The following is a 27,876-nucleotide window of genomic DNA, read 5'->3' as shown; positions in this document are numbered from 1 at the left end:
AAACAGCTCTTCTCAGGAAGTTGATTAAATATTTTTAGAGCAAGTGGAGACTTATCCAGAATTCGTAGTGGATCTCTGGTCACCTTTAATGCTGACAAATTAAAAAGTTTATTTGTAGCATGCTAATTCTTTATTTCTATTTCGACATCAGGAGTGTGTTTGGCACATCACTCATGGTCAGGATTCTATCCTCTTAAGCAAAAATTTATTACTTTATTTACAGTAAGGACATGAGAATGAGCTCGCTGATACAGGTAGGAAAAAATATTCTTATTGTGGTTTTATAGAAACAAAGGTCTTCAGGTCTTAATTTAGCTGGTAATAGTGATGAGGAAGGGGAGAAACAGTGACCTATCTAGTTTGATAAACTGCATGAGTGTTAATAGTGCTGAACATTATGAAGAACTGTTGTTGCTATTAGCTAATACCACAAGGAGAAATTGTAGCACAGTAGACATGTACTAGCCTCTTACTGTGACAATTACAGATAGACTGGTGTACAGAAAAGGTTAGCATCCATATCATAAAATAATTTATACAATACTGTTAACCAACGGACTGTAACAAACAATACCCATAACTGAAACCAAGACAGGTTTTGTATATTTTTAGGAACACATTACACTATGAACTTAATTCAGAAATGAAAGCAGGGTAAAGTTCCCACAGTATCTTTACCATCAAAATCAAACAATCTCACAGGGAAGTTAACACAATAAAATCTCTCTTACAATTCTGAGGTATGTGACTCAGCAAAGTGAAGCTTTTGCATATTAATTTACTCAAGTTCAGTTTTCTAAAAGTAAACGTTAGATTCAAACAAATTCTGCCTCTACTTGTGGTCTGTCTGTACTACAACTGTAAAACTATGAATGGCAGTATTACATAATTTATCACTCTCTAACTCACTCAATCCAAATATTTAAAAAAATAAATACAAATAAAAATCTAAGTTTCCTATAATACTCAGAATTAAACATTGTGCCCTCTTACATATAACACAAATAAACTAAATTTACTTCAGTACTTTTTTGTATTTGCACAAAGTGATTAAAAATGGTAGACAAAGCACACTCATAAATTGAATTTTAACCAAACTTTTCCCAGTTACTACTCCACCATTATGTAAACAGAACTTGCTTCCTGCTTCTTCTTGCATTTCAGTATTCATATTAATCTTTTTTTTGCATGTTTTATGGAAAAAAATGGAAAAAAATGTTGCACAATCCTCATGACTTTCAAGGTTTTGTTTTCTTTTTAGCAGAAACCTCTTTCTCAGTACAATACCACCTTTGCAATGGGCATACAAGTTAGCCTTCATTCTCTGTGCAGTTGCATAGAGAACACTGTCTCCAATTGTTAACTGGACAATGCTGCTTGTCTACATTGTTCAGTATGTTGGCATGTCTCTAACGGTCATCTCAAGCTTAAATGATACAGACACACACTGTCACTTTATGCCAAAAAGATTTCTCAGCATCATCATTTCTCTCCTCTTACCTCTCTTCACTTGGTGGTATTCTACAAGGGAAGTTCAATAAGTAATGCAACACATTTTTTTCTCCGCCAATTTCAGTTGAAAAATGTGAAATTAGTTGTGGGACAGTGCGGAATAATTTTGCTTCAGCCACTACAGTTTCACGATTTTCTAATAGGTGATAGCAGTATATGTAGCCTTCAAAATGGTGTCTATAACGGAGGTGCATTCCAAGCAGAGCCATCATCAAGTTTCTTTTGGCAGAAAACCAGAGCATCGCAGATATCCGCAGGAGCTTTCAGAATGTTTACAGGGATCTGGCAGTAAATAAAAGCACAGTGAGTCATTGGACGAGGTGTCCGTCGTCATTGCAACAAGGTCATGCAAACATGTCCGATCTCCCATGTACCAGCCAGCTGCACACAGCTGAGACTCCGGCAATGTTGGAACATGTGGACACTCTCATTCGAGGTGATCAACAGATCACAATCAGACACCCCACTGCACAAGTAGACATCTGTGTTGGTAATGTCAACACACTTGTCCACCACTTAGGGTACTCAAAGATGTGTGCCTGCCGCATTCCTCGCCACCTAACAGAAGCCTGTAAAGAGCATTGAAGGACAACGTGTGTGAAGTTTCTTGTGCATTATGTGGCTGATTGTGATAATTTTTTGTGGATCACCATCACAGATGATGAAACATATGTTTATCACTTTGAACCAGAAACAAAATGGCAGCCCATAGAGTGGTGCCACACCACCTATCCTCAGAAAGAGAAAGTTCAAAGCTGCATCTCAGCTGGTAAAGTCATGGCGATGGTCTTCTGGGACTCTGAAGGGTATTATTTTGTTTGATGTCCTCCCTCAAGGCGCAACAATCAACGCTGATGTTTATCGGACTACTCTCAGGAAATAGAAGAAATTACTTCAGCATGTTCATCACCACAAAAATGGAAATTAACATATCTTTCTTCATGACAATGCAAGGCCTCACATAAGTCTGTGCACCTGAGAGGAGCCCACCAAACTTCATGGAACTGTTCTTCTGAATCCACCCTACAGCCACAATCTTGCACCTCCTGACTCATCTGTTTGTCCCAATGAAGGATGCCCTCTGTGGCAAGCAGTACATGGACAATGGGTAGGTTACTGATATAGCAAGATGGCTCTCACATCAACTGGTAGAGTGTTACCATGTGGGCATACAAGCCCTTCCAGTAAGCTGGTGTAAAACCATCTCATGTTGAAAAATATGGTTTTGTGGCCAGAAGAGTGGGGAATAATATGGTATGTTGTAATTGTGAATAAAAACCAACCTGCTTTCAGGAAAAAAATGTGTTGCATTAATTACTGAACACCACTCGTACGTGTAGTAGTTTTCTTTTTGGCTTATGGTACTAATACATTCTGAGCACGATGGTGCCAGGTACTAAGGGAAGCGTGAGAAGGTATCTGCCCAGGAGTTGATGCAGCACTTACTCGATCAAGTCACTCAAATGTGTGAGCAGATAATTTAGAGTTGCATAAGGAGTTAGAGAGGTTACGGGAGGAGAGAAGGGAACGGTACCCTCAAAGTGTGTGTCTATCCATACCACATGCTAGCACCACCAGATTAATGACTCCTTTACTGGGTAATTCAAGGGAAGATGTTTTGGCAGTCCGTGGACAAATTACACACAGCTGCAAAGTTAGAAGGATAGAACAATAAGCAATGGTTGATCACGGATCTATCAGTGTAAACAGGGGATGCAAGGGCATATGTTATGAGCCATAAAAGGTTACGGGATGCTCGTTCCTTCCAGGACTTTTGAGAAGGGTTACTGGAACACTACACGAGGAAAAAATATGTGTTGTTAGTATAAGGAACAGCTGAATAGTGTATCCAGAAAGAAGGGAAGACCATAGAAAATTTTGTGGACAGAATTAGGCGACTTAGAATTAATCCCTATGAGCTTACAGACAATGACAGTGTTAATTAAATCATTCTACAGGAAGCATAACAAAGGACTCTGGCCACATTGATGTGGGGTTTGCCAGCTGAAGTTTCCTGTAGGGTATGAGTTTTGACTTACTGAGTTATTTCCTGTTGGATCATAGGGCAGTAGTAGTGACCTCCCATCTGGTTCTGTTGGCATCCAAACATTTCACTTCATTCCACATTTTGCCAGCTTTCAGAGCTAGTTCTTTCACCACCTTCTCCAGGTTGTCTTCATGCAGCTATATCTACATGTTCCTTGTGGGTTCCAAACAAGTACTGCCTTTTCAATAGCATCAGTTTTTTGTACTGTGTGACCAATCCATCTCCATTTACTTTCCCTTATTTGCTCACAGGCTGATCACTAGTTTGTTATCTCCCACGATTGATATTTTATCTGGCCAGCTAACATTTATACTCTGCCAAACACAGCAGTTAATGAAGACTTATAGCTGATTTATAACTGCGTTTGTCACCTACCATGTTTTTCAGCTATACAGGACTCGCTCACTTTAAGTTGCTATTGAACGGTCACAACTTTCTTTGTCTCGCGGTATTATGACTGACAAGGTGTAGCTGGCTAAAGGCTCTATTTGCCTTCCATAACTGATTCTTTACACCCTACACTGGCCCTCCACCCTTCCAGATGGTACTTGCTAGGTATACAAAGGGGTCTACTTGTTCCAGTTCCTCTGTATGCTGTTAGCTACCAACAGCATCCACACACATATAGTACAGTTACAGGATGTGCTGCACAGCTAACACAAAAATAAAGGAAGTTCGCTATTTAGGGTATATTTTTGGTTGGGGGGGGGGGGGGGGGGGTTGTGAACAGAGACCCAGCTCATATAAGATGTGCAGTAATTTCTTACTCCTAATATGGAAAAAGAGTTGCAGTCCCTTTTAAGTATGGCTAACTATTACAGAAAATTTGTGCCAAAATTTGCATAAGTACCATGACCCCTCACAAATCTTATGAAAAGTGGATAAAGTTTTACTGAACACAGGATTGCAAAAAAGGTTTTGTGTGGTTGAAGCACTTATTGACCACTGATGCCAGTCAAGCTTTTCTCTATCACCAGAAGCAGTTCATACTGTCATGTAATGCTGACATGTGACATGATCTGTCAGTGTAAACAGGGAATGCAAGGGCATATGTTACGAGCCATAAGAAGTTACAAGATGCTTGTTCCTTCCAGGTTTTTCGAAAAGGGTTACTGCAGCACTACAGGAGGAAAAAATATGTCTAGGTAGTATAAGGAACTTGATGGGTATTAAGTAAAGAAGTAGATGGAGCAGAGCACCCAATGCCTACACTTCCAGGCAGCCATGAAAGGTGAAGAAGAATTATTCTACAAAAAGAAGATGCAGAGCTTGATTTATGGTATCGCATATTCCCGTTGTATGGCAGTTGCTTCAACATAGTAATGGATCAAGCAGCATTACAGCAGGTTATGGGCCTGAAAGATCAGATTAGCTGCAAACCTGCTGCACATTAAGGCTTAGTGACTGACTTTGAAGTTATACACAACCTGAAGAAAGCTCGAGGTAATGCTGTTGGCCCCAGTCAGAAAGGACATGCAATTTAAGATGTTGACATTTCTGCAGACGAATGGTGAAAGGCAGAGGGTGCTGACCCAGACTGTCAGCAGTTAGCAATCAAAACACAGTTCCGTGCTGATGACTGGAAATTCTATATTTAAAAAAAAAGTGTTGATGATGTAGAGCAACACCAACATGTTTGCAGGACTAAGTATGGAGACAGGTCACTTATTCTATCCTGGCAGGACATGGAGGACAATGAACTACAAAGTGACACATTGCAGAGAACTACTGGTGGTGGACACAAAAGTGGAAAGTGGAGCAACATGTGAAGTACCGTATAAGCTGAGCACAAGGAGCAGAGCTTAGCCACAAGTGGGAACCATTGCAGAAATTGCCGAAGGACAGCCCACTGTTCCAAATGACTGGCATGGATATCTTCAGTCCTTTGTGCAAACACCAGAGGGGAATTGGTCCAATTCTCATGCTGTCATACCAAATTAACAGGCAGATCAGTAGCTCATGCAGCATTGAACCAATTTTATACCTGAACTGATGAAGCTCCAGCAAATTTGGAAGTTATGGACGAGTGCACTGCACCCACAGGCTAATGTAAGAACAGAGCCCAAGGCCAGAAGTAAAATGTTGAGTTACTATGTGAACAGTCATCACAGTGACAGATGTTTACAATATCATATATAGTAGCAGCTTACAACTCGAAGATCCAAGAGAGTACTGGACTGTCACTATGAGAGGTTGACTATGGGTGGAGAATGGCATCCCCTTTAAAGTTATGCAAACCACCTCCTGACAAAGATGTGTCAACCATCCACAACACTGCAGAAAGGTTTAGAGATGTTTGGTATCAGGTGTGGACACAGATATCAAAGCTCTATAGCTGCAAGAAATTGAACAAAAACACAAAAAGAAACTACCTAAGTTCTGAATTGAGCAGTAGGTAATGATAACCAACCCTTATATTCCTAATGGTAAAACAAATAAATGGATTATACATTATCAGGTGGTCAAGAACATGTCCCAGGTCAATGTGAAATTACAGCTTCTGATATGTACCACTGTGGTGCAGGTGGAGAGATTGCGTCCATTCAGAGATATCCCAGAAGCTCTGCCAAAGTTGCCAGCAGCCTCCTCGAAAGACAGGAGGGAGATGGTAGGAGGTAGAGGTAAGAATAGTAAGACCCAGCAAAGTCAGCAAATTCCACCTGCAGCAATAGTAGCCCCTCCACATGAGGTTGTGAAGTAAGCCATCACCGATGTGGGAAGATACTGACCGCAAATTTCAACTTTTACAGGAATTACAATGCCGAACACCATTTATTCTCTGCTTTACTACCTGATCTTCCTCTGAAGATCCTGTCCAATGAAAACCTAACATGCCTAAACACCACTTTGTACTCAACACTTCTCACCTCCATAGACCAAACGACAACAGCACAGAATAACCTAATTTCAATGGAACAGCTACTGGGACATGTAAGGCAATATCACAGAGAGTATCAGAAGCAACTCTTTACATTATGCTAATTCGACTATCTGCCTGACAAAAACAGTGAAGCACCTACTGGAGGAGAAGGAAATGAAATGTAACTTCATGAGTTGAGTATGTATATAATTTTATTTCAATCCTCACAGATTCAACTTAATTTTACAAAGAACTTGGCAGTAAGACCCCATTTATTAGCATGACGTTGCATTCCCTCTAGCCTGTGTGCTCTAATTCGGCTGGGCATTTATCATAAAGCCTCCCCTGAGGCAAGTTGACCCCACAATTCTTAGCTGGTCATTGATATCCTGGATACTGGCACTAGGATAGAGTTGACATCCAAGCTAGTTACACAAGTGGTCTGCCGGGGACATAGTTGGGGACCTTGACGGTCACAAGAATACATCAACATTATGTAAACAGTTTATAGAAACATGTGCCATATGCGGAAGAACATAGTCTGTTAAAAAATGGCACCACAGTACTGTTGCACGAGAGGTAACATGAGGAGACAGTGTGCCCGATGCACCAGTGTGCCATCATTCACTATCAGATACAACCTGCAGTTAAAAGTGAAGCACCCGAAATATGTGGTTGAATGTCAGTATAACATTGTACATGTACACACCATCAGAGGGTATGTAAGGGATTACAGCTACAAATCTCTGTGGTGGGTAGAGTGACCACCAGAGTGCATAAGTGCATTTTGTGTTTGGTGTTGTCACCAAACCTTGTAGGGTACTGTAGTGCTATCACTATTTTTTAGGCACTACTCCAGAAACTAGCAGACCAGTCACAGCTGTTGAAGACAGCTGGACAGTGATAAACTGTTGACATGCTGGTTGCAGCAACAAGGCTGTTTATACAGCCTGGGGTGAACTAAACCAAGCACCAAAATAACGCAATGCAGCGGTAAAAATGGAGCTCTTGCAGGACGAGTCGAGCTGTTTACACATGGCCAGCCCCCGGATTTTTTGTCCAGAGTGTGATTAGAAACAGTGTGTTTGCATAACAAGTGCGCTGCGAACCAGTATAAATAACCATTAATTTTAGCGAGGAGAGCAGTCCACCCAGCACTTACAGGGATGAGGGGCCCCGTCAGATGACTGAGTGATATGGAACAGCACACAGCTGCTAAAATCTTAGCCTCCACTGCCGCACCTTCTGCTAGTGCTGAGTCTTCCTCCTCCTCTACATGTGGGCCGTCTCCTGGCCCACTCCTATAGAAGTCAGACTCCTGCCCTGGAGGGCAGTGGAAAGAGACCAGGACAGCATAGCCACCTACTCTTCGGTGCCCGTACAGACACCTAGGCACTACGCACTGTCACTTGCAAGGATGAGATCCACCACCAGGAACTGGCTTCCGCTGCGAGCAACATGACAGTCTTTGGCACCACTAGTTCCATCTGTGTGCAGCCGCGTCCCTGTAACTCGGGTGTACACGGCTGCATAAGTTTCTGCAGGCAGCATTCCTGGATGTCACTGTCACTACTTGGTAGCCATCAGCTCACTGCTGCCACATGCCATTCTTGCCAGATACTGTGAGGGGATGTGGCTGCTGCCTCCACTGAGACCCCAAAAAGTATAGTTGCATGAGTATTAATAATATGTTTTAACTTTTGATGCTGTCTAAGCTACCAGTTGCATGCTCCCTCATCCTAGCACACCCCAGAAAGCTGCAGTATGTGGAGAATGTGAACAGCATCAGATGTCGCACTATAACTGAAGGACAGTGAGACCATATTTTCAGCACCTAACAGAGTTTTAAAGGAGCCTCACTGTGGATCTTCATTCGACCAGCTTGTTGTATCGTGCAGTATCCAGATTTGTGGGGCATTCGAATGTGACAGTATACATACTTATTGTCAAGGTTATGAGTGACCATGTCTGACCACCACAGTGGAGCATCACTGTACTGTGCACTAAGCACACTGTAATCCTTTCACATCTGCACCTGCCATCTGAGAACAATTAATAAACTCCCTGCAACAGTCTGTGGCAATCTGCAACATTGGTCAGAGACTAACAGGAGCCGGGCTAGGGAATTACTGTCCCATGCATAGTCTGCATTAACAAAATACCACAAACAGTTGTTCTGGAGTTGTGCTGCGACTGAGAAGCATGGACTGCTAATGAATAGCATCGCATCATGTTCAACTGTGAAGCACAGTTCTGTACTACCTTTGACGAAAGTTATCTGCGACCTGGGGAGAGGTCCCATTCTTGATGTTTTGGAGAGGCACAGTGGTGTTCCTTGTGGCATCGTGGTTTGTGAAGCCTGCTTGTAAGGAGCTTGAAGGAGCTAACAATTCACTGTGTGTGTGTGTGTGTGTGTGTGTGTGTGTGTGTGTGTGTGTGTGTGTGTGTGTGTGTTCAGAGAGTTACAGGTTCAAATGCAGCATGGGATACGGGCAGTGAATTTTCCACAGTGGGGAGGAACATGATGATGCAGGTAGAAGTAAGTGCTCATTGCCATACTTATGCTACTTGCAGTAATCAGCTGGCACAGCAATTCGCCATTGTTCTGCACTGGTACATTGGTGTCAGTATGTTCACTCAGTCACTGACCAGGGGTGTTACGAAAACGAAGTTGCTTCTGCAGTGCTGCAGGGGAGCTACGTGACCCCATTTCATCCAATTTAAACATTTTCTCATGTGAGAATACAGCACCACCTGCCTTAATGGTGTTCTGATGGCAAGTGGGATACATTGTTTACGTGTACTGCAAGTCATCATTCCATGTGAAATTTTTCCACACTAAGTGCTCAATGGCGGTAGTCCTAAACCCATGCAAATATGCCTATGGCTTGTGATACACAATGAATAAAAGTAAATGTGCTGGTAGGTGGCATCTGAACCACACAGCGAAGTCGTTATTTTATATGAAATGTCATTGACAAGTACTGAAATGACTGTACTGTACACTGTGTGTCTTCTGTTACAGTCTGTGACAGCTGACAATAATTCCTGTTAACAACATTCTGTTGACAATCCAGGCCGACTCTGATGATGACAGTTTTCTCCAACTTTAAGTACTCATCATTTAGCCTTGACATGATGGCATGTAAAGAGCTCAATGCCCGGTCATCATCAGAGACAGAGTGCCCCATTTATCTGGCATCCATATCAAATCACAATTAAATGCACTGATATTTTATTTCTTGCCATCCTTGCCTGCTGAGCAAACAGTGAATACTAGCACTAATGATTACACTTGTCTTGGCTGCTAAAATATATTGTTCTCGGTTTTCACTTCTCATGACATGTTTCAGTGCCACCATCATCAAATCTGTGATATAAAATTGCAACATAAGAAAAATTTGAGAAAAGATCACTACAGTGGCATAGTGAAGCTAACAATGGGAATCTGCACTATTTGTCACAAAGATGATGATTTTATTTCATGCACAATATGTTTCGAGCTTTGTGCCTGTCTGCAGGTGGGTTACATTCAATTACATGTTTCCACACTCAATGCTGAAGATCACTGTTCAGATAGAAAACAAATAATGTGATGATGAGTACATAGACACAAGTGGAATAATTGGAAGTTGATAAGTGACATGTGTTGTACAATAGTTTAGTAGTTAAATACAGATGGTATTAAAGTGGAAACAACATGGATACTCCAGATGAACGTAAGTACTATAATGCTTTACAACACACTTTGCTCATCAACTTCCAATTGTTTCAGTTGTATCTGTTTATTCATCCTCACATTATTAGTTTTTTATTTAAACAGTGATCTCCAACACTGAGCATGGAAGCATTTCATTGTATGTATACCACCGGAAGATGGGCACAACCTCAAAACCAGTCATACATTAAATAAAATTATATATTATGACTGGTAGAAGTTATTATCCTACATCCTATAAAGGAACAGTCATTGAGTTCAATTGCATCCATTATGGGTAAAAATCACTTAAAAGGGTTCCTATTTTGGCTTAAGTGCCAACACTCAACATGTTCTGTGAGAAAGACAAAGTTTTGATAGTACTTTATCAGTTCATCCATGCAATTTAAATTCAAGCAGTGGTTCAGAGCACAACTTCAACTTTCTGCATCCTATGTTCAAATCCAATCTAGTGCTGGTTCTTTGTTCTTCCTTTTGTTGTTGCATAAGTATGCAACATCAATATTTTTTGTGACATCATGAAATACAATGGAATTATTGATAAAAGAAATAAGCATTTTAAATCTTATTAAAAATAGATTTTATCATTGCAAATCTTATATAAATCTCATAACTAAGAATAATTAAAAATGAAATGTAAATCCTAATATTTCAATTTTTGCTTTTTTTTTTTATCTTTTAAGGAAACCAATGCATACAAAAATCAAAGCATAAAAATTCAGAGCACCAAGGGCAATGTACGAAGTCTCAGTCACATTTTTTTTTTGTGTGAATATCATTAGTAAAAGCAACATCATTAATGTTGCTAAATAGCTTTCAATCTGGCACTAATTTCATGGCAAACTAAGCATATCCAAGCATTTTCTCAAAAGCAGGAGTTTGCAACTGATTGTTAATGAAGGTGCTTATTTTCGTTGCATCACTTCTTCTTGTGATTTCTCTTCACTGTGCAATGAGAACAGGACACTCCTGTAATCAGTAAATGTATTCTTCACATGGCAGTAAAAATATAAGTTGCAGGGTTCACAGAAAGGCATACTCTTTGGCAGAATTACTTTTAATGAACATGTTGGTATTCAGATTTCACTGACAAAACAGCTCATAATGTGAGGAGGTATGACATTGCTCATCCCAGGAGCCAATAACGTATAGAAACGGCTCCATTTTTTACTGAATGTCACAAAACTTTGTCCAAAAAGCAGTGATAGGTGTCTTTTTTGTTTTGTTTTAGGGCGCAAAAACAACTACGATCATGCATGCCCATGTCAGAACCTGAAAACATTAATGCTAAAAAGGAGTTAATTTTTTTTAAGAATAATAGAAATATTCAGTTATCAGCTGCACTATTTTTTTATTAAATTAACTTCTTGTCTAGGTTTGGCAAATAAATTTACCATCCTCAGAAGATCATACAATTAGGCTTGAATCAGAAAGCAATCATCAGGCAAACTCTGGACAATGGAGTCCTACAAAAATGGGTATAAAATAAGAATTAAGTGATAACCAGGGTTGGATCACAATTAACAGCTGATTAAAAACAAGAAGTGTACAGTGAAAACAGAATATAAACGTACCTTCGTTACAATTTTTACATAGTACTGTCAATCAGTTAAAAAGAAATGTAAAAAATGCGAAGATGTGGTGACCAAAAACAACTTCATATCATAAGCAAAATATTAAAATACCATGAGACACACTACGATTAGCCCTGACAGAATAATAAAAGATTTCACTTCACTATAAAAGATGAGAAGAAACAAGCACTAATGTGCCTAAAAGCTTGCGAAAACTAAGCACAATAAGGACACTTGTATCTTTACTATAAGTCAAACAAAACAGAACATCAGTCTTAAAAAGAAATGAAACACCATTATGACCTTACATCATGTGCTAATCAAGTGTATAAATTTATACACAAAAATAACATATCTGGTGAAAAGGGGGCTAAAAATAGGTACAATGACCAAGTTTATTTAATAATCAGCTGACAGTGGTGCCATGGGCCGATGGAGGAGCTTTGAACTTTCATGTATCTTGATGCAGAGACTGGCCGAACAGCAAGTGTGAGACTCCACTGCATTTTTACAAGTTGCCTTTCTGTTTAGGACCTCTACCCACAGCTCTTATAAATAACAGCTGCAGTACAACACATTTACATTAGTACCTTAAAACCTTGTCAAGAAGTTAATAAAAAAAATTGTGCAGCTGACGACTGATTATTTCTATTCTTAAAATGTGCTTCACAGCAGCTGACTGACAGCCATGAATAAAATTTTAAAACGAGTTACAAGCAACTACACAGTAAGCCCAATCGATGGAAGAAAAGAGACCTAAGAACAAGGACTTCCTCTTGGAGAAATGTCCACAAAATATGCCATACAGACAACAGAGGTCTCGAACTAAAGATTAAATGCCCTTCACCATTATTGCTATGATGCTTAAAAAGTGAAACATGGTCAACAGCCCACGTGGCATTCGCTAAAACGGCCAGTAACTCAGGCGGCTAACATATATAAGAACCTAAGTGGTTAAGAGAAGGGCATTTGGACTGGAGATGGTGAACTGTCAAAGGTTGATGACAATTAGCACAAGTAAGATCAGTGGTGACGCTAACGTGACACAAGCTGCTGACAGACAGCAACATGGAGCTCATTGGAAGGAATGGAAGAACTAGCAGGCAGAGATTGCAAGACTGCAACCTTGGCAGCAGCATCAGCAGTCTTATTTCCCCATCAGACAAACGTGACCAGGAACCTAGAAACATCACAGTGGTTCCCTCAAGATTGAGCAATTGGAAGCTTTCTTGGATCCACTGCACTAAGGGATGGATTGCGTACAGCACACACATGCTCTGAAGGATACTGAGAGAATCTGAGCAGATGACTTAACTGAAAAGCCTGTGTCGTAAGATGTGCTGCATGCCCTGATAGAGGGCAAAGAGTGCTAGTGTAAATACTGAGCAGTGTTCTGAAAGCTGGTACCAAAAATTCTCGGTGCCAATGATGAAGGCACACCTGACACCACGGTCAGTCTGAGAGCCGTCAGTTTACACAAAGGTACTATTGCTAAGTTCTGTGCACAGGTCAACAAACTTACAGTGATAGATTGAATATGGAGTAGTTTCCTTATGAAACAAATGAAGTCCAAGGTGAAAACGGGCCGTTGCATGAAGCCACGGTGGTGAAGGGTTCACATCCACTGGGAGAGTGGCAGGTAGCGTGAAGTTAAACTGCTGATACAATAGTCGAAAGCAAACTCCAGGAGGTAAAAGAAGAGGGAAGTGCCCCATACTGGTGGTCAAAGAAGTCATATAAGGAGACGGCATAGGATGTGTGGCAGGGTATGGCAGACAAACAGCATGCATATCCACTGAGGAGAACATCATGCCAATAATAATAGTAATTCGGAGGCTTCTTTGTAGGGGCTCTCAACCAGGCTAGTGTAAAAGCGCCAGTGAGCAAATGGATTCCATGATGGTGGATTGTATTTAGACAGTGTAAGATGGACAGACATGCAGATGCATTAATGAAACAACCATAGTCTAGTTTTGAACAGACAAGAGATCAGTACAAAGGGAAGAGGGTGGTCCTATCCGCTCCCCGGTGAGTACCACTTAGGAACACGTAGAACAGAGACCAGATGCAGCGTGTGGCCAGGTAAGACACGTGGGAGGACCAAGAAAATTTTCTATTAAGCGTGAGCCACAGGCCTTTCATAGTTTCAGCAAACGGAAGAGCAACAGGTTCAAATGTAAGGATGGTGGAAGAAAGCCATTGAGCTGCCAATTTTGTCAGTGGGAAAGTGAAAGCCATTGTCAATGCTCCATACGTAAAGATGATCAAGACATCACTGAAGATGCTGGTCAAGGAGCCAAGTCCAGGGAGAACTGCAATAGATCACAAAGTCATTGACGAAAAAAGAGGCAGAGATGCCTGGCAGGGAACAGGCCATAATAGGGTTAATGGCTGCAGCAAAGAGGATGACACTCAGGACAGAGCACTGAGGCACAACGTTTTCCTGGGTAAAAGTGTCTGACAAGGCAGAACCCACACGTAACTTGAAAACTTAGTCCTGAAGGGAAAAGGGCAGGTGGCCTCAGAAACCCCACATGCAGATAGTATGGAGGATACCACTCCTTCAGCAGGTGTCATAGGCTTCTCTAGAACAAAAAATACAACTACAGTCCTGGTACTTCCACAGAAAACTGTTCACGGCATGGGTTGACAAAGTGATGACATGGTCAACAGCAGAATGTCATGCCTGAAATCCACATTGTGCAGTGGTTAGTAAATTGTGAGACTCGAGCTGCCATACCAGCCGGACATGAATCACACATTACAGGGAAGGTGTTTGACCTTCCCAGCCTTAGGTATGGGTATGAATGTGCCATCTGCTCAGATACAATTGTATCTATCAAGGAGAAAATGCATGCCTGCAAGAGAAACGTGCTACAACATCTGGATGTTAACATTGTCTGGCCCAGGGGCAGAAGACTGGGATGAAGTGAGAACATGATCTAGCTCCCTCATAGTAAAGGTGGAATTGTAGCATTCACAAATCTAAGAGGAGACGAGTATCATCCAAGCTGCCTCCACTCATTTCAGATGGACGAAGGTGGGATGATAGTGAGTGCAGCTCAAAATCTCCAGAAAATAGAGGCCTAAGGTGTTGGGGAGAGAGCAATAGGGTCCATAATGACATCACCTCATACAGTCAGGGCGGAAATTGAGGACTGGGCCTTGGTCCCAGAGAGCCGTCAGACTTTGGCCCACATGACGGAAGAGGGAGTGGAACTGTTAGAAGAACTAGTAAATGAAATCCAGCTAACTGTTTTGCTTTACTGAATAATGTGATGACACTGCACACACAACTGCAACTGTTTAAAATGAAGACAGTTCATCATCATAAGATGACTGCTAAAACTGTGGAGAGCATGTTTCCACACACAAATTGCGTCATGGCACGCCTCCACCAAGGGACCAGGACACAATGTGGTAAAGATGAAGTGTGAGGAATGGAATGTTCTCTGGCAGTAAGGATAACATTTTTAAGGCATTCTACCTGGTCAACCCAACTGGGGAAATGATGTTTGTCTAAGGTCGCCAGAGATGAGTAAAGCTGTCAATTGGGTTTACACATAGGTGGGGGTAGGAGTCAGCAAATGGACAGCATCAGTTTCAGAGAGAAGAAGGGCAAGCTGGGCATTGCAGAATGAGAGGTCAAATGGGAATAGGTGTGCATGGAGTCAAAGGAATGAGAGTACTCGAATGTTAAGGCAGATGATGTCGAGTTCATTGAGAAGGTCAGCCAAGGGCACACTTCTGATAGGTTCTGGAAGAGCCCAAAAGGGAATGGAGTGCATTAAGGTTCTGGAAGAGCCCCGAAGGTGATGGTGTGCATTAAAGTCACAGAGCAGCAGAAAGGGGTGAGGGAGTTGACCAATAAGCTGGAGGAAGTCTGCCCTGGAGATACCGAAAGACAGAGGGATGTAGACATTACAAAAAGAAAAGGTGAAGCTAGAAAGGAAAATTGGACTGCAACAGCTTGCAGTCAGGTGTTCAGTGAGATGGTTTGACTATGAATGATCCCTGATGAGCAGCATGACACCCCCCCCCCCCCACCCCGAGATGGAATGCTGTCCTCAGGAGGGGGGGAAGGTCAAGACAGACAGGAAAGAAATGCAAGAGGTCAAAGTGGTCGCAAGGGGACAATTTTTTTCCTGAAGGCAGAAAACAAGTGGATGCTGTGATGTAAAGAGCAGCTGTAATTCTTCCTTGTTCGATCTAATGCTGCTGATGTTCCATTGGAGGAGAGTCATGATGAGTAAAGGGGAGAAGGGAAAAAATGAAGGGCTGTCACCCTTTGAAGACTCGCTGTTATAGGGTGCAGAGGTTAAAGGATTCTGTTCCACAAGATCTACAGAGGCATTGACAGTCTATCTGGGCTAGCCTGCAGATTCCAGAGCAGAAAAACAGTTGGCACTGCGCACTGGTAAAACGGGGGTTGGCTGGATGAGTGTATCATGCAGTGACAACACTGAAGAGGATCTCAGAATTGGTGAAGGAGAGGACTGTTTGTCTTTTTTTGATTTCTTGAGCCTTTCAGACTGGCAGATGAAGACTCAGACTTTTCTTGGCTGTAGGGACATAAGAAATCTTTGGACGAGTATTCCTTCTGTCCTTTCCAACCTGCTGGTTGTGTAGTGGGCGATTTTGCTGCTGGAGACGAAGATTTGGTGGCTTGTCGCACAGCTGGAGGAGAGAGATATGGGGCTGTTACCTTGACACTGGGTGAATTTATAACTGCAGTGCTGAATTTGAGGTCGCAAGTCTGCATGACCATGACCTTCATGGAGCGAGACACAGCAAGAATGGCATTATAAGTGCCAAATGGCAGAATGCAGGTTTTACAACTTGCTAGCGGCAGGGTAAGGCACTTTTTCCTTGACTCAGATCTCCTGGACAGCACACTCATTGAGATACATGGGACATTCTCAGTATGAGGCTGCATCGTCTTCATTGCAATTGATACAGTGGAGAGGAGGAGGAGGAGGAGGAGGAGGAGGAGGAGGAGGAGGAGGCAATCGCCCTAGTGAGCAACACTACCAATTTTTGCCATATTTCGACAGCATATTCCAATGCGATTGTAGTGTTGACATTCGTAACAGTGCATCGGGTTTGGATTTTATGGTTGGAACATGACAACTTCATAGTCTGCTTGAACCTTTGATGGAAGCACTACTCTATCAAATGTAATAAAAGGAGTGTGTGTAGGCACTAAGGCTGGATTGACTTACTTCATTACCCAATGGACTGCAGTGACATCCTGATCAGACAGGTACGCTTGAATTTCTCCCTCAGTCAGGCCATCTAAAGACCTAGTGTAAATAAAACCACATGCAGAATTCTATGTTTTAATCTTTGATGGGTCTCAACACAAACAGGACGGCCATGGAGGAGTGAAGTTACAAGCAGTTGTTGGGCTTGAAAATCACAATTGGTCTCCAAAAGCACAGTGCCATTACATAAACGAGAGCAGATATCACAAGGCCTGCAACCAGATCAACACCTTTCTAAATAATGAATGGATTAATCATAGCAAAGGACTGACCACCTTCAGTACGTAATACCAGGACTAACTGAAGTGCACCTGAGAGATTCTTGGAATCTTTAGCCTCATTCTGTTTATGTTTAGAAGATGTAGACTGAGATGGTAATCAGCTCATTCTTAGAAAATCCCCCATGATTGCCGGCACCTCCAATGGCACAAGCCTAGATGGATCAAGATCAGGAGCTGAACAACAATAGGTACGACATATGATAACAGAGCACTGTCTGAAGACAACTGACATCTGAGCCTGTGCTGCTGGCTTTATAGGGCCCATGAAAGTGCCAATAGGCCAGCGTGGCATTATCACTATTTTAACCCAGTGCTAAAAGTACACAATTTCTTACACATGCCTTACTTAATTTTTATTCCTCAATGAGTGGTAGTAGAGACCAACAGCTATCATAACACCACTTGTGAATAACACACTACCTGTATTCTCATTATGTTGTATTAAATGTCTGGATGCCTCCTTCCTATTTTAAAACTATTTTCTTGCTATTCACTGCAGCTTTACGTCTTGTGGAAGCATTACCTGTGCACACACCTTTTGAGTCTCTACCAGATCCATCTTACTTTTCAATAAAGTCTATCCCAACAGCCAGTGGGGTTTTATATATATAAGAGGAAAATACAGGGTGTTTCAAAAGCAGTACATGTATAACAAAGTATTATGTTGTGAAAACTACTGAGCATTGCACCACACCTTGGTTACTGAAGGAAAGATTACACTGTCTAGTTTATAATCAATGCCGTTGCCACTGCGAAATACCTACTCCACAGGAAAAATGATATTGTGTTCTTGAGTTTGTGAAGTATAATTCCATAATTATAATGCAAAGACTTCTCAGGCTGAGGTATCAAACTGAGCTTGCAACTGGATGGAACATTCACAAACAGTATTGACAGTCTGTAGACAAGTTGTGTATGTAGAGGCAAGAATCCTGGTCACCCTCATTTCCAATGAAAATTTCAAACAAATTCAAACTGTTTTCCAACATAGTCCTAAAAAATCGACTCATCGCACCAATCAGGAGTTACAAGTGCCTAAAAAAAATAAAAAAATAAAAAATTTGCATGTTTTGAGAAATCTGTTGATTATGAAGTTGTACAAGTTACAGCTGTTACAGGCTCTAAGTCACGACGACAAACACAAACTTGTGGCGTTTTCTGATGAGCTTCAGAATGCTATTGGCAATGATGACACTTTTGCACAATGCATTGTGTTCAGTAATGAAGTGACTTTCCACCATACAGGGGAAGTAACAAACACTATGTTCAAATTCAGCACCTACAGAATGCACATGCACACAATGTCAATGTGTTTTGTGCAATATCCCACTCATCTCTTTATGGTCCATTCTTCTGAATGGTAACATGAGAAACAGTCAGCACTATCTTTCTATGTTATAACTGGCTGTTTCTCAGGATGAATGAGAACAACTTCAGTTTTCAGCAATTCATTTTCTCCCTCGCTGGAGTTGCCAAGGTGTGAATGTCTGAATAAAACTCTACAGAGTCGCTAGGGTGGTCATCAAACAGCAGGAGAGTTAGCACTTCTCAGCTGGCCTCCAAAATTGCCAGATTTGACACCCTGTGATTTCTTCCAGGGAGGGGAGGGGGTGGGCGTGTTCATCAAGGACATTATGCACCGACACAACCGCAGAACCTAGAAGATTTGAACTGGATCTGTACTGTAGTAACATCAGTGACGATGGACGTACTTACCAGAGTATGGGAGGAATTCAACTATTGATGTGATATTGTACATGTTGCTTGTGGAGGACATATTGAACAGCTATAATCTAAACTTCAGAGATTTGTAAATGTGCATCCCAAGTTTCATAATTGCATGTCTTACAGTTTAATAAATACAGGTGTTCAAAATACATATATTCTTTCTAAAACCTCCTTTATAATGTTAACTGTCTCAAGAGACAGATACCTTCATTTCAGACCCACTACAAGGTCCCCACTGATATACTAACATAAGAATTTTAAGATGGGAGAGCTGATGGGGTGACTCCAAATTCAAAGCACATTGACATAGATTTCCTTCTGCAGAATTAAAATATAGGTTTATTTAAATAAAAAGTGTCTCGGTTCAACACAAAGTATTGGAACCATACAGAACTTCTCAAGGCCTGACCAATCGACATGGATAGGAAATGGAGTATCAGTCTGATGTTTGTAGTGCTACATACAGCACTCACATAGAATGTATTGATGTACAACCAGTATGAAAATCAAGATTTTTCTGTCAATACATGCATAATTTTGATCATGTATGCTTTGTTTATAATTAAATATTAAAATCTATCCTTTCTTTACTAAGCACTCTGTTTCCTGTAAATGTTCCAAAGCCTTTCCAAAATTAACAGCATGTGTATCCTCAATCTGTTCATTTTCTACTGTAGAATGAGAGTAACTTCTTTGGGAAGTCTGCTATCCTCTATATCGATGACTCCAGTTTCATTACAGGTAAGTTGTAGAGTTTATTAATTAAACTGCAGCAGTTTAATCTTAACAAAAACATACAAGAAGCTAGTAGTATCCTGTAATTTTACTTTTGCAACTTTTTAATTCAAACCGGAAACCAACAGTTTACCTGAAGTGAAATATGCAGTACTATGGCCTGTACTATTGCAAACTTTGTGGAATTTTAAGGCATCAGCAATCAGATCAGGAAATTCTTTAAAAATTACATTAAAAAAGCTGGAGATAAGATACCATATTCGAAAACATACAATTGTCAATTTATGCATACATCTTTACTGATGCCATTCATCAGCTACTAAGTTTTTACAGCCAGCTGTATGCAAATTTATATAAACATGCAGGTATACCATTTTATTTTATGTATATAGTATGGTAAAATTTTTTGTTATAATGTGAAATTCAAACACACTGCATATGTGTATTGTTTAGCATTCACTACTGACTAATTCATGAATATAACTGACTACAGGTTTTTTCACCACTTGCTACCTAAAAATAAAACAATAGCAGCTTCTGCACTTGTTAAAAATGTAATGACAGGAATGGAAATTGTTACACCACAAACACGACCCATGACTGCCAAACATGCTCTACTATTTAAATGCTTTTGGAATAGATTCGTTAAAATTTCATTCCTACGTAAGCTTATCTTCTGTACAGAAAAAAACCATTCCCGCAGGTGAATGGCATGAGTACATGACTGTCATTACGTGTGACATTACTGGAACTTTTCAGGTGGAGATCACATTGAAGCACACCAGATGATGTGCGCATAAGGCTTACTGCCACATTTTGGACTTCGAGAAAGATTGAACCATTGGTGAGATGGACATGTGAACATCACAACTAATCAAACAGGCAGTTGGTCATAGCACAATGACTGTAGAAAGAGTAATGTCAAGATGGACTTTGGCCGACTGTGTAGCAGCACGAAGTGCAGGCATGGTCCTTCCAAAAGGAGTACACCGTAAGAAGGTAGTTTGACTGGTTCTGATGAATAGACAGATGACAACAGCTGAAATCGAGGTAGAAGGTTACAGGTAGTGTCACCACAGACCATCAGGAACAAAATATTGGAGGCTGGGTTTACATCTCAACTCACCATGTGTCACTTACCTCTGACACTGTACCACGGACAGAAGATAATTGCATGGTGTGGAGCGAGAGCCACCTAGGATACCAAGTGGCATTAGGTAGCATTCAGTAAAGTGTCTCATTTCTGCTTGTGACAGTACTTTATTTGCCAGTGTAGAAGATGCACTTTTTTCCTTCAAAAATAGATGTAAAAACTGGATGAGTCTTATACGCTGTTAGGAAGTTAAGGTAGATACCTATAAACTCCATTTCTTCAAAATTGGAGTGTTTTGACCTAAGGCAATTCACTGTTAGCTTCCCTGCAAATTTTGAGCATTCCATTTGTATAGAATTCAGTGGCTGCACATGCCCCAGCATTAACAGTTTTTATATTGCTCATTCAGGCTTAAGTTATTGATGTGTTCAGTGTGGAGATCCACTTGGGTCATACCTATATTGTGGTTTTATTTGCAAAGCATTTAAGCTGCAAGTGACTGCACAAGCAAAAAGGAGCATGGAAACAGGGCAGTAGAAAGGCATTTCAGGCCACTCAACTGAAAAACAAGAACTTGGTAGCATCAGGAAGATGTTTTAAAGAAGACACCTTACAGTAAATATAATCTGAGAAGTGGACTGTTAAATGATCAAAACTAAGCAGAACTCAATACTTGGAGTTTAGAGAACAGACAAGTCAGAATTTCAGTTTCTACAAAAATGATAATTCATCAAGCGAAAGCAATATCCACTAACAAAGGGATTGTCGACTTTACTGGATCAACATCATGGTGTTCATGATTAATGACAAGGTATCAACTATACATGTGACCGAGACAAAAATATCGCAGAAGATGGCAGCTGAGTATGAAGAACAAATTGTTGAATTTCATCGATTCATCATTAACGCAAGGAAAAGAGAGAAGTTTGAACTCTCACAAACTGAGAACATGGACTCCACTAACCTTTGATGTGCCTTCTAACAGAACTGTGGATTCCAAGGGCACAAAAAGTGTTATTGTCAAAACTCTACACAGTTGTTTTATCCTGCTGTGCTGATGGAACTCAATTACCACCACTTCCGGTTTTTTAAAAGGAAGACGCTTCCTAAGGAACAACTGCTGAAAGGAGTATTTGTCTATGAACACAATAAAGGCTGGATGGATGGAGGAGGAATGAGGTTGTGGATAAACAAAATTTGGTCTAGGCAACCTGGAGGCCTATTGAGGAAAGCTGCCCTGTTAATATGGGATCAGTTACTTCTCACAGAGCAGAAGTCATTAAAAACAGACAGAATGAATTCAAGACTCTGTGCACTGTAATTCCATGAGGGCTAACTAATGCAGGAAGATCTGCAGTGGATAGGCACTTGGTGCAGGGAGTGGCAACTGACCCTTAACATAGACAAATGTAATGTATTGCGAATACATAGAAAGAAGGATCCTTTATTGTATGATTATAAGATAGTGGAACAAAAACTGGTAGCAGTTACTTCTGTAAAATATCTGGGAGTATGTGTGCGGAACGATTTGAAGTGGAATGATAATATAAAATTAATTGTTGGTAAGGCGGGTACCAGGTTAAGATTCATTGGGAGAGTCCTTAGAAAATGTAGTCCATCAACAAAGGAGGTGGCTTACAAAACACTTGTTCAACCTATACTTGAGTATTGCTCATCAGTGTGGGATCCATACCAGATCGGGTTGACAGAGGAGATAGAGAAGATCCAAAGAAGAGCGGCGTGTTTCGTCACAGGGTTATTTGGTAACCGTGATAGCGTTACGGAGATGTTTAGCAAACTCAAGTGGCAGACTCTGTAGCTTGCTCGCCAGGTTTCGAGAGGGTGCATTTCTGGATGAGGTATCTAATATATTGCTTCCCCCTACTTATACCTCCCGAGGAGATCACGAATGTAAAATTAGAGAGATTTGAGCATGCACAGAGGCTTTCAGACAGTCGTTCTTCCCACAAACCATACGCGACTGGAACAGAAAGAGGAGGTAATAACAGTGGCACGTAAAGTGCCCTCCGCCACACACCGTTGGGTGGCTTGCGGAGTATAAATGTAGATGTAGATGTATATGTAGAAGTAGTTTATGTCAACTGTTACAAGTGTGTGTCAATTGATCATTTAAGGGACTTATGGAGGAGGAGTGGAACAGAAGGATTGAATCTACACATTTTAAAAGCACGCTATCACTGTCAGGAAGGAGGAAGAGACCTAGCATTTCTCAAGTTTGTGAGTTTGTCAAGGCTTCATGGAACACGGGCAAGGCTTCATGGAACACTATGAAAACTGAAACAATGATTAAATCATTTAGGAAGTGTGGAATCAGGAATGCACTGGATGGTACAGAGGATAATTTGATAATTTGTTGTACAATGATTCAGATTCTGACATGGCAGCTTCAAGTATTTCTTCTTTCAATCCTGAGGATGAATTTTAAGGATTTGAAGACAAAAATTAAAAGATGAGCAATTTTTTCCTGTTTATATTGCCCAAATGTTTCATGTCAAGCACATATATAACTGTGTTGCAGTAGATGTATTTAAACTTTTTCCCTAAAAAAAAGTCTTAAAATAGCAAGGTGTATCTAAAAAAGTCTTAAAATAGCTAGGTGCATCTTTTATGCTAGCAAATAAGGTAGACTGATGCAAACCTGTGTGCAGGTGAGCTGGGGGAAGGTCACAGGAAGCAGCAAAGCAACAGGACTGATTTGGCAGCTGAAGGGAGGCTGAATGCGTGGCAGTATATGACAGTGGTAAAACCTGATATACTCTCTAGGATCAGGGTACCAAATGGCATATTCCAGCATAAAAATACAAGGCCCCACACTAAAGTTCTTAACACATGTGCCTTGATGAATGTACAGATCCTTGACTGGTCTGCCTGGTCCTTGGATATGTCATCCATAGAGCATGTCTGGTATGCAATGGGGGAGGCATGAAAAGAAGCTTCCAGTCAGTTAAGGTGTGGCAAGAAAACCCTCAAGACAAGATTACTGATGATGATGATGATGATGATGATGGACATCATTTCTGAATGGAAAGAGTTCAATCATTCAATCATTAACACTTACACAAAGTTTGATAACTTTCAGACTGGTGCTTGGTGGTGTACCACTTTCCAGTTCCAGCAGAGCATATCATTGCATTCATATATCCTACAAGCAGCTACAGTCATCAAAATCTGTTAAGAGCAAATAAAGGATATCTGACTGTTCTGCGCAAAACAACACACAATCAATGCTTTTCTACCATGTCTCCAGAAAAAATGGCTAATATCTTGGGCATTATCAGCACCAACACCAAATCTGTAATTAAATGGCTTATAGATCCACAAGAAGAATTTAATTCTGTATTTTTTGGGGCACATGCTATTATAAATCTTAACTTTTGTTTGTGATGTTTATACAGCCTCATACACAACGAATTCACTGTTAACTTTGTAACAAGATTATTAATTTACCACATCTTATAAACTAAGCAACAACTGCACTCATTGCAAAATATGTAATGACTTTGTCAAATGAGGAACTCTGAATATAAAGCAACTAATAATATCTATGCTTAAATTTTTATCAATGTCCACCACCTGGAGAGCCTTCACTCTTGATATGTTTGTAGTAATATAAGATGTAATGTCTCATACCTTTCTACAGTCATTGCCATATTTACTTTGATTTTGCATCTTTCAATTTTGTACGCGCCTCTCCACTCATTTCACTCGTGAACTTGTCTGTAAAGTGAAATGATGTGCTGATTTTTCATGCAGAATGAAAATTCAGAAAAACTACAAAACAATGATGAACACTCAAATCAGAACACATCTAATGACCTAAACCAAGCTGTTACAGAATAACTAACTGACTGGATAAGCAACAGCAAAATTTTATGGGAATATTATATGTCTGCCTTACAAAAATTACTGAAGAGCCTTAGTTCACTTGGGACCAATTTAAGATTTGTAAATGTAATGTGTCTGAAAGAACTGTAAAATGTGAGTAAATATGAAATTTCTAAGTGATAAATTACTACTTTCTACCAGACCTGTAAAACTGCACCACTCTTTGAACATGGGTGTACTACTGCCATCTCTTGATAGGTGATATTTTGATGAGGTCACATTAGGAAGTAATTCTGTCAGCAGCAAGAAAATCCTTTGACATTTTTTGGTGACAATCAGATATCAACTTACATATAATGATCTGAATACATGTTAATTTTTAAGCCAGGATTCTTTAAAAATGACAAGTTGTGGAAATGGAAAGTGAGTTAATAACATAACATTAAGTAATCAAATTATGCATGCTGAGGAGCACTCACGATCTTTCATTATTTACATTGACATCAGCCAATAATACGACCACTTATAAAGAAGGTTTACAAAGTAGTACTAGGACATGTTGAGGATGGAAGTTGTTTAGAAAAATACTGTGTTCAAATGCGAGAACACTATGTATCTTATACTATTCATTTCTACTTCAAACTGAACCTCCATACTCTCATACTCTGTGACTGAACATAATTAACAGATTACAGTCTGCCGTTACACCCTCTTTACGTGTCTGTGCAGACACTCCCCAAAGAAAGCACCTTATCATACACACATTCTTTAGTGGTTACACTGTGGTCAATAATCTAAAAAATCATATTCTATTTAAATATTTCCCAGTTGTTATTTGAAAACAGGTTAAAAAGTTTAGCAAATCCTACATAGCAATGTTTGAACCATGTACGTGACAACTAGCTAACACCTGTGACAAACCATGGAGGTAACATTGTGTGCTTCTTTATAAAAGTTGAACAAATCAAGACTGTGGAACTATATGGTATGTGCAGGAATATTTCCATTCAACAATAAACTACTCCAAAGCTGAGTATTTATGACCAGATTAGGGAGCTTACACAAACACTTCCTTTTCAAATAGACCATACTGCTAGTCACCAAATGTGATTTAGACAAAATATAAATCTAGATAGTCTAATGGGGATTTAAACTGTGCTCCTTCCTAAGCAGAGTCCAAAAAAATGGTTCAAATGGCTCTGAGCATTATGGGACTCAACATCTTAGGTCATAAGTCCCCTAGAACTTAGAACTACTTAAACCTAACTAACCTAAGGACATCACACACACCCATGCCCGAGTAAGCAGAGTCCAGTCTGAACTATTGCACCATCATACTTTGTACTTTTAATGAGAAAGATTATACAAAGCAGCTGTGGAAAATTCAGAATACTACTACTAATACTGCTACTCCTCCTACAACTACTACTACGTCAGGGAACAATGTATGTTACACACAAAATAATGCTTTCACAGTTTAATATCTCAACATAAAAGTTTTACAGAGAATGGGAGATGCCATTTACATACATACTTATCTCTGTATAACCATTCACTTATCAAACCACAACTTAAGGGCATCCAATCCAGTTTAATTTCCTTCTTTCTAATCCATTAATTATCTTTCTATCCTACTCTTCTCAGTACTCCTTTATTTCTCACTATCCATCCAACTTAAATGATGGGCTTATTCTTTAACTGATGTCATTCTTTCCATCCTGTGCCATGTCCAGATCTCAAAAGTTTCACACCTTGCTCCATCTTTCTTTCTTCAGTGCATGTTTTAGCACCATACAGGAGGACACTCCAAACAAAACATTGTATTAGTCTTCTCCTTAAATCTTTGTCCATATTGCTGCAGAAAATTCTCCTTTTCTTATAAATGCCTCTTTCACTATTGCTATTCTTGTTTTTAATTTCTTGTCACTCTTCGAGTTGGTTTCTATCCTGCTTCAAAAATATTTAAAGCTTTGGACATGCTCTAATATTTCTCCATTCAGCATTACTTTTACTCTTATTTCCTCCTCTTGCCATAAAATTCCATTTTCTTGGTACTGATTTTCATTCCATAAATCTTTCCTGTAACTTTAATTGTATTCACCATATCCTGTAATTCTTTTTCATCTGCTCGAAAAGGGTGGTGACATCTGTAAACCTCAAACACCATATTCTTCTTCCTCCAATTTTCATCCCCTTATCAAGTGAGCAGTAGTCGATCATATTTTCAAAGCATAGGTTGAGAAAGGTAGGAGACAGACAGCACCCTTTTCTTCTTCCGTTTCCTAATTCTGTCCACATGATACTTTCTCCTCTCCCTTTTACTGACACTTTTTTTTAGTTAAATATAATGAGTCCAAGTTGTCTTGTCTTCCAGCCCACTTTCACTTTAATGCTTGTCTTATAGTGTAACAAACAAGGTAAAAGTAATAAAAGTAAAAAAATTTAACAAAAACTAATTTGGGTTAAACTATTAAATAAAAATCTTGCTAACTTTTTCTCAGCTCACCAAGTCTCTCTTCCTGGTCACTCCGAAATACTCCACACAAAAAGGAAATTGAACACACTGAAAGCATGACAATTTTAATACAGTTGCTTCACTTTTCCCAGTACTTCTCATATAATTTCTGATAATATTAAAGACAGGAATGCAAAGGCATTACTATCTATCCCCTAATTTATCAATGACCATTTTGACAATGACAATACAGTACAAAGTTTCAATTGAAATACAGAAGTAGCTGCAGCCAGTTCCTAACATTTATCTTAGGTATCTGTTTATTGCTACTAGAGTTCATAACAATAGTGGATAGGCCAAAGACGATTTACATGTATACAAAGTTAATTAAACATTCGATTTTTGATAGTACATAACATTCTGTACAACTTAAAAGGAAATGAGGGTGCTTCAAAGTAAGTTCTTTTAAGTCAATACGGTATTTTAAAAGACAATGCCTAAAGTATTTTATAACTGCCTCAATGAACAGAAAATTATGTAACAGTTACTGTCCTCAGCAAGAGGCAGGTGGTACAATTATGATTACTCTTAACATGTGTGTTGAATACAATCTATAAAATAAGCAACTGTTCAGAAACTAGCGTAATAAAGGTAAGTTATTAAGTAGTCAAGGCATTGAGTTGTCCAAAGGCACATAAAACCAAAATTTGCTGGCTTTCAGGTGAGCCATCAGGTGCACAGGATGATAGCAACATGACACAGG

At 40.0% G+C, this 27,876-nt stretch overlaps 1 protein-coding gene across 2 annotated transcripts in view; it reads right to left on the bottom strand.

Moving 5' to 3' along the window:
• The window catches only part of LOC126183205 (PRA1 family protein 3), a 71,481-nt gene that overhangs the window by 2,443 nt on the left and 41,162 nt on the right, over positions 1–27,876 (bottom strand). The window contains exon 4 of one of the 2 annotated variants that reach the window (XM_049924980.1): positions 24,464–24,550. The exons of the other annotated variant lie outside the window; for it this stretch is intronic. Coding sequence (XP_049780937.1) covers positions 24,486–24,550 — 65 coding nt within the window. The 3' untranslated portion in view covers positions 24,464–24,485. The remainder of the gene's footprint in view (positions 1–24,463; positions 24,551–27,876) is intronic. 2 annotated transcript variants of the gene reach the window in all.

The sequence above is a fragment of the Schistocerca cancellata genome, chromosome 4, assembly GCF_023864275.1.
Source record: "Schistocerca cancellata isolate TAMUIC-IGC-003103 chromosome 4, iqSchCanc2.1, whole genome shotgun sequence".
Lineage (NCBI taxonomy): Eukaryota > Metazoa > Arthropoda > Insecta > Orthoptera > Acrididae > Schistocerca > Schistocerca cancellata.
Note: the sequence above shows the minus strand (reverse complement) of the source record. Positions and strands in the feature narration are given on the sequence as shown.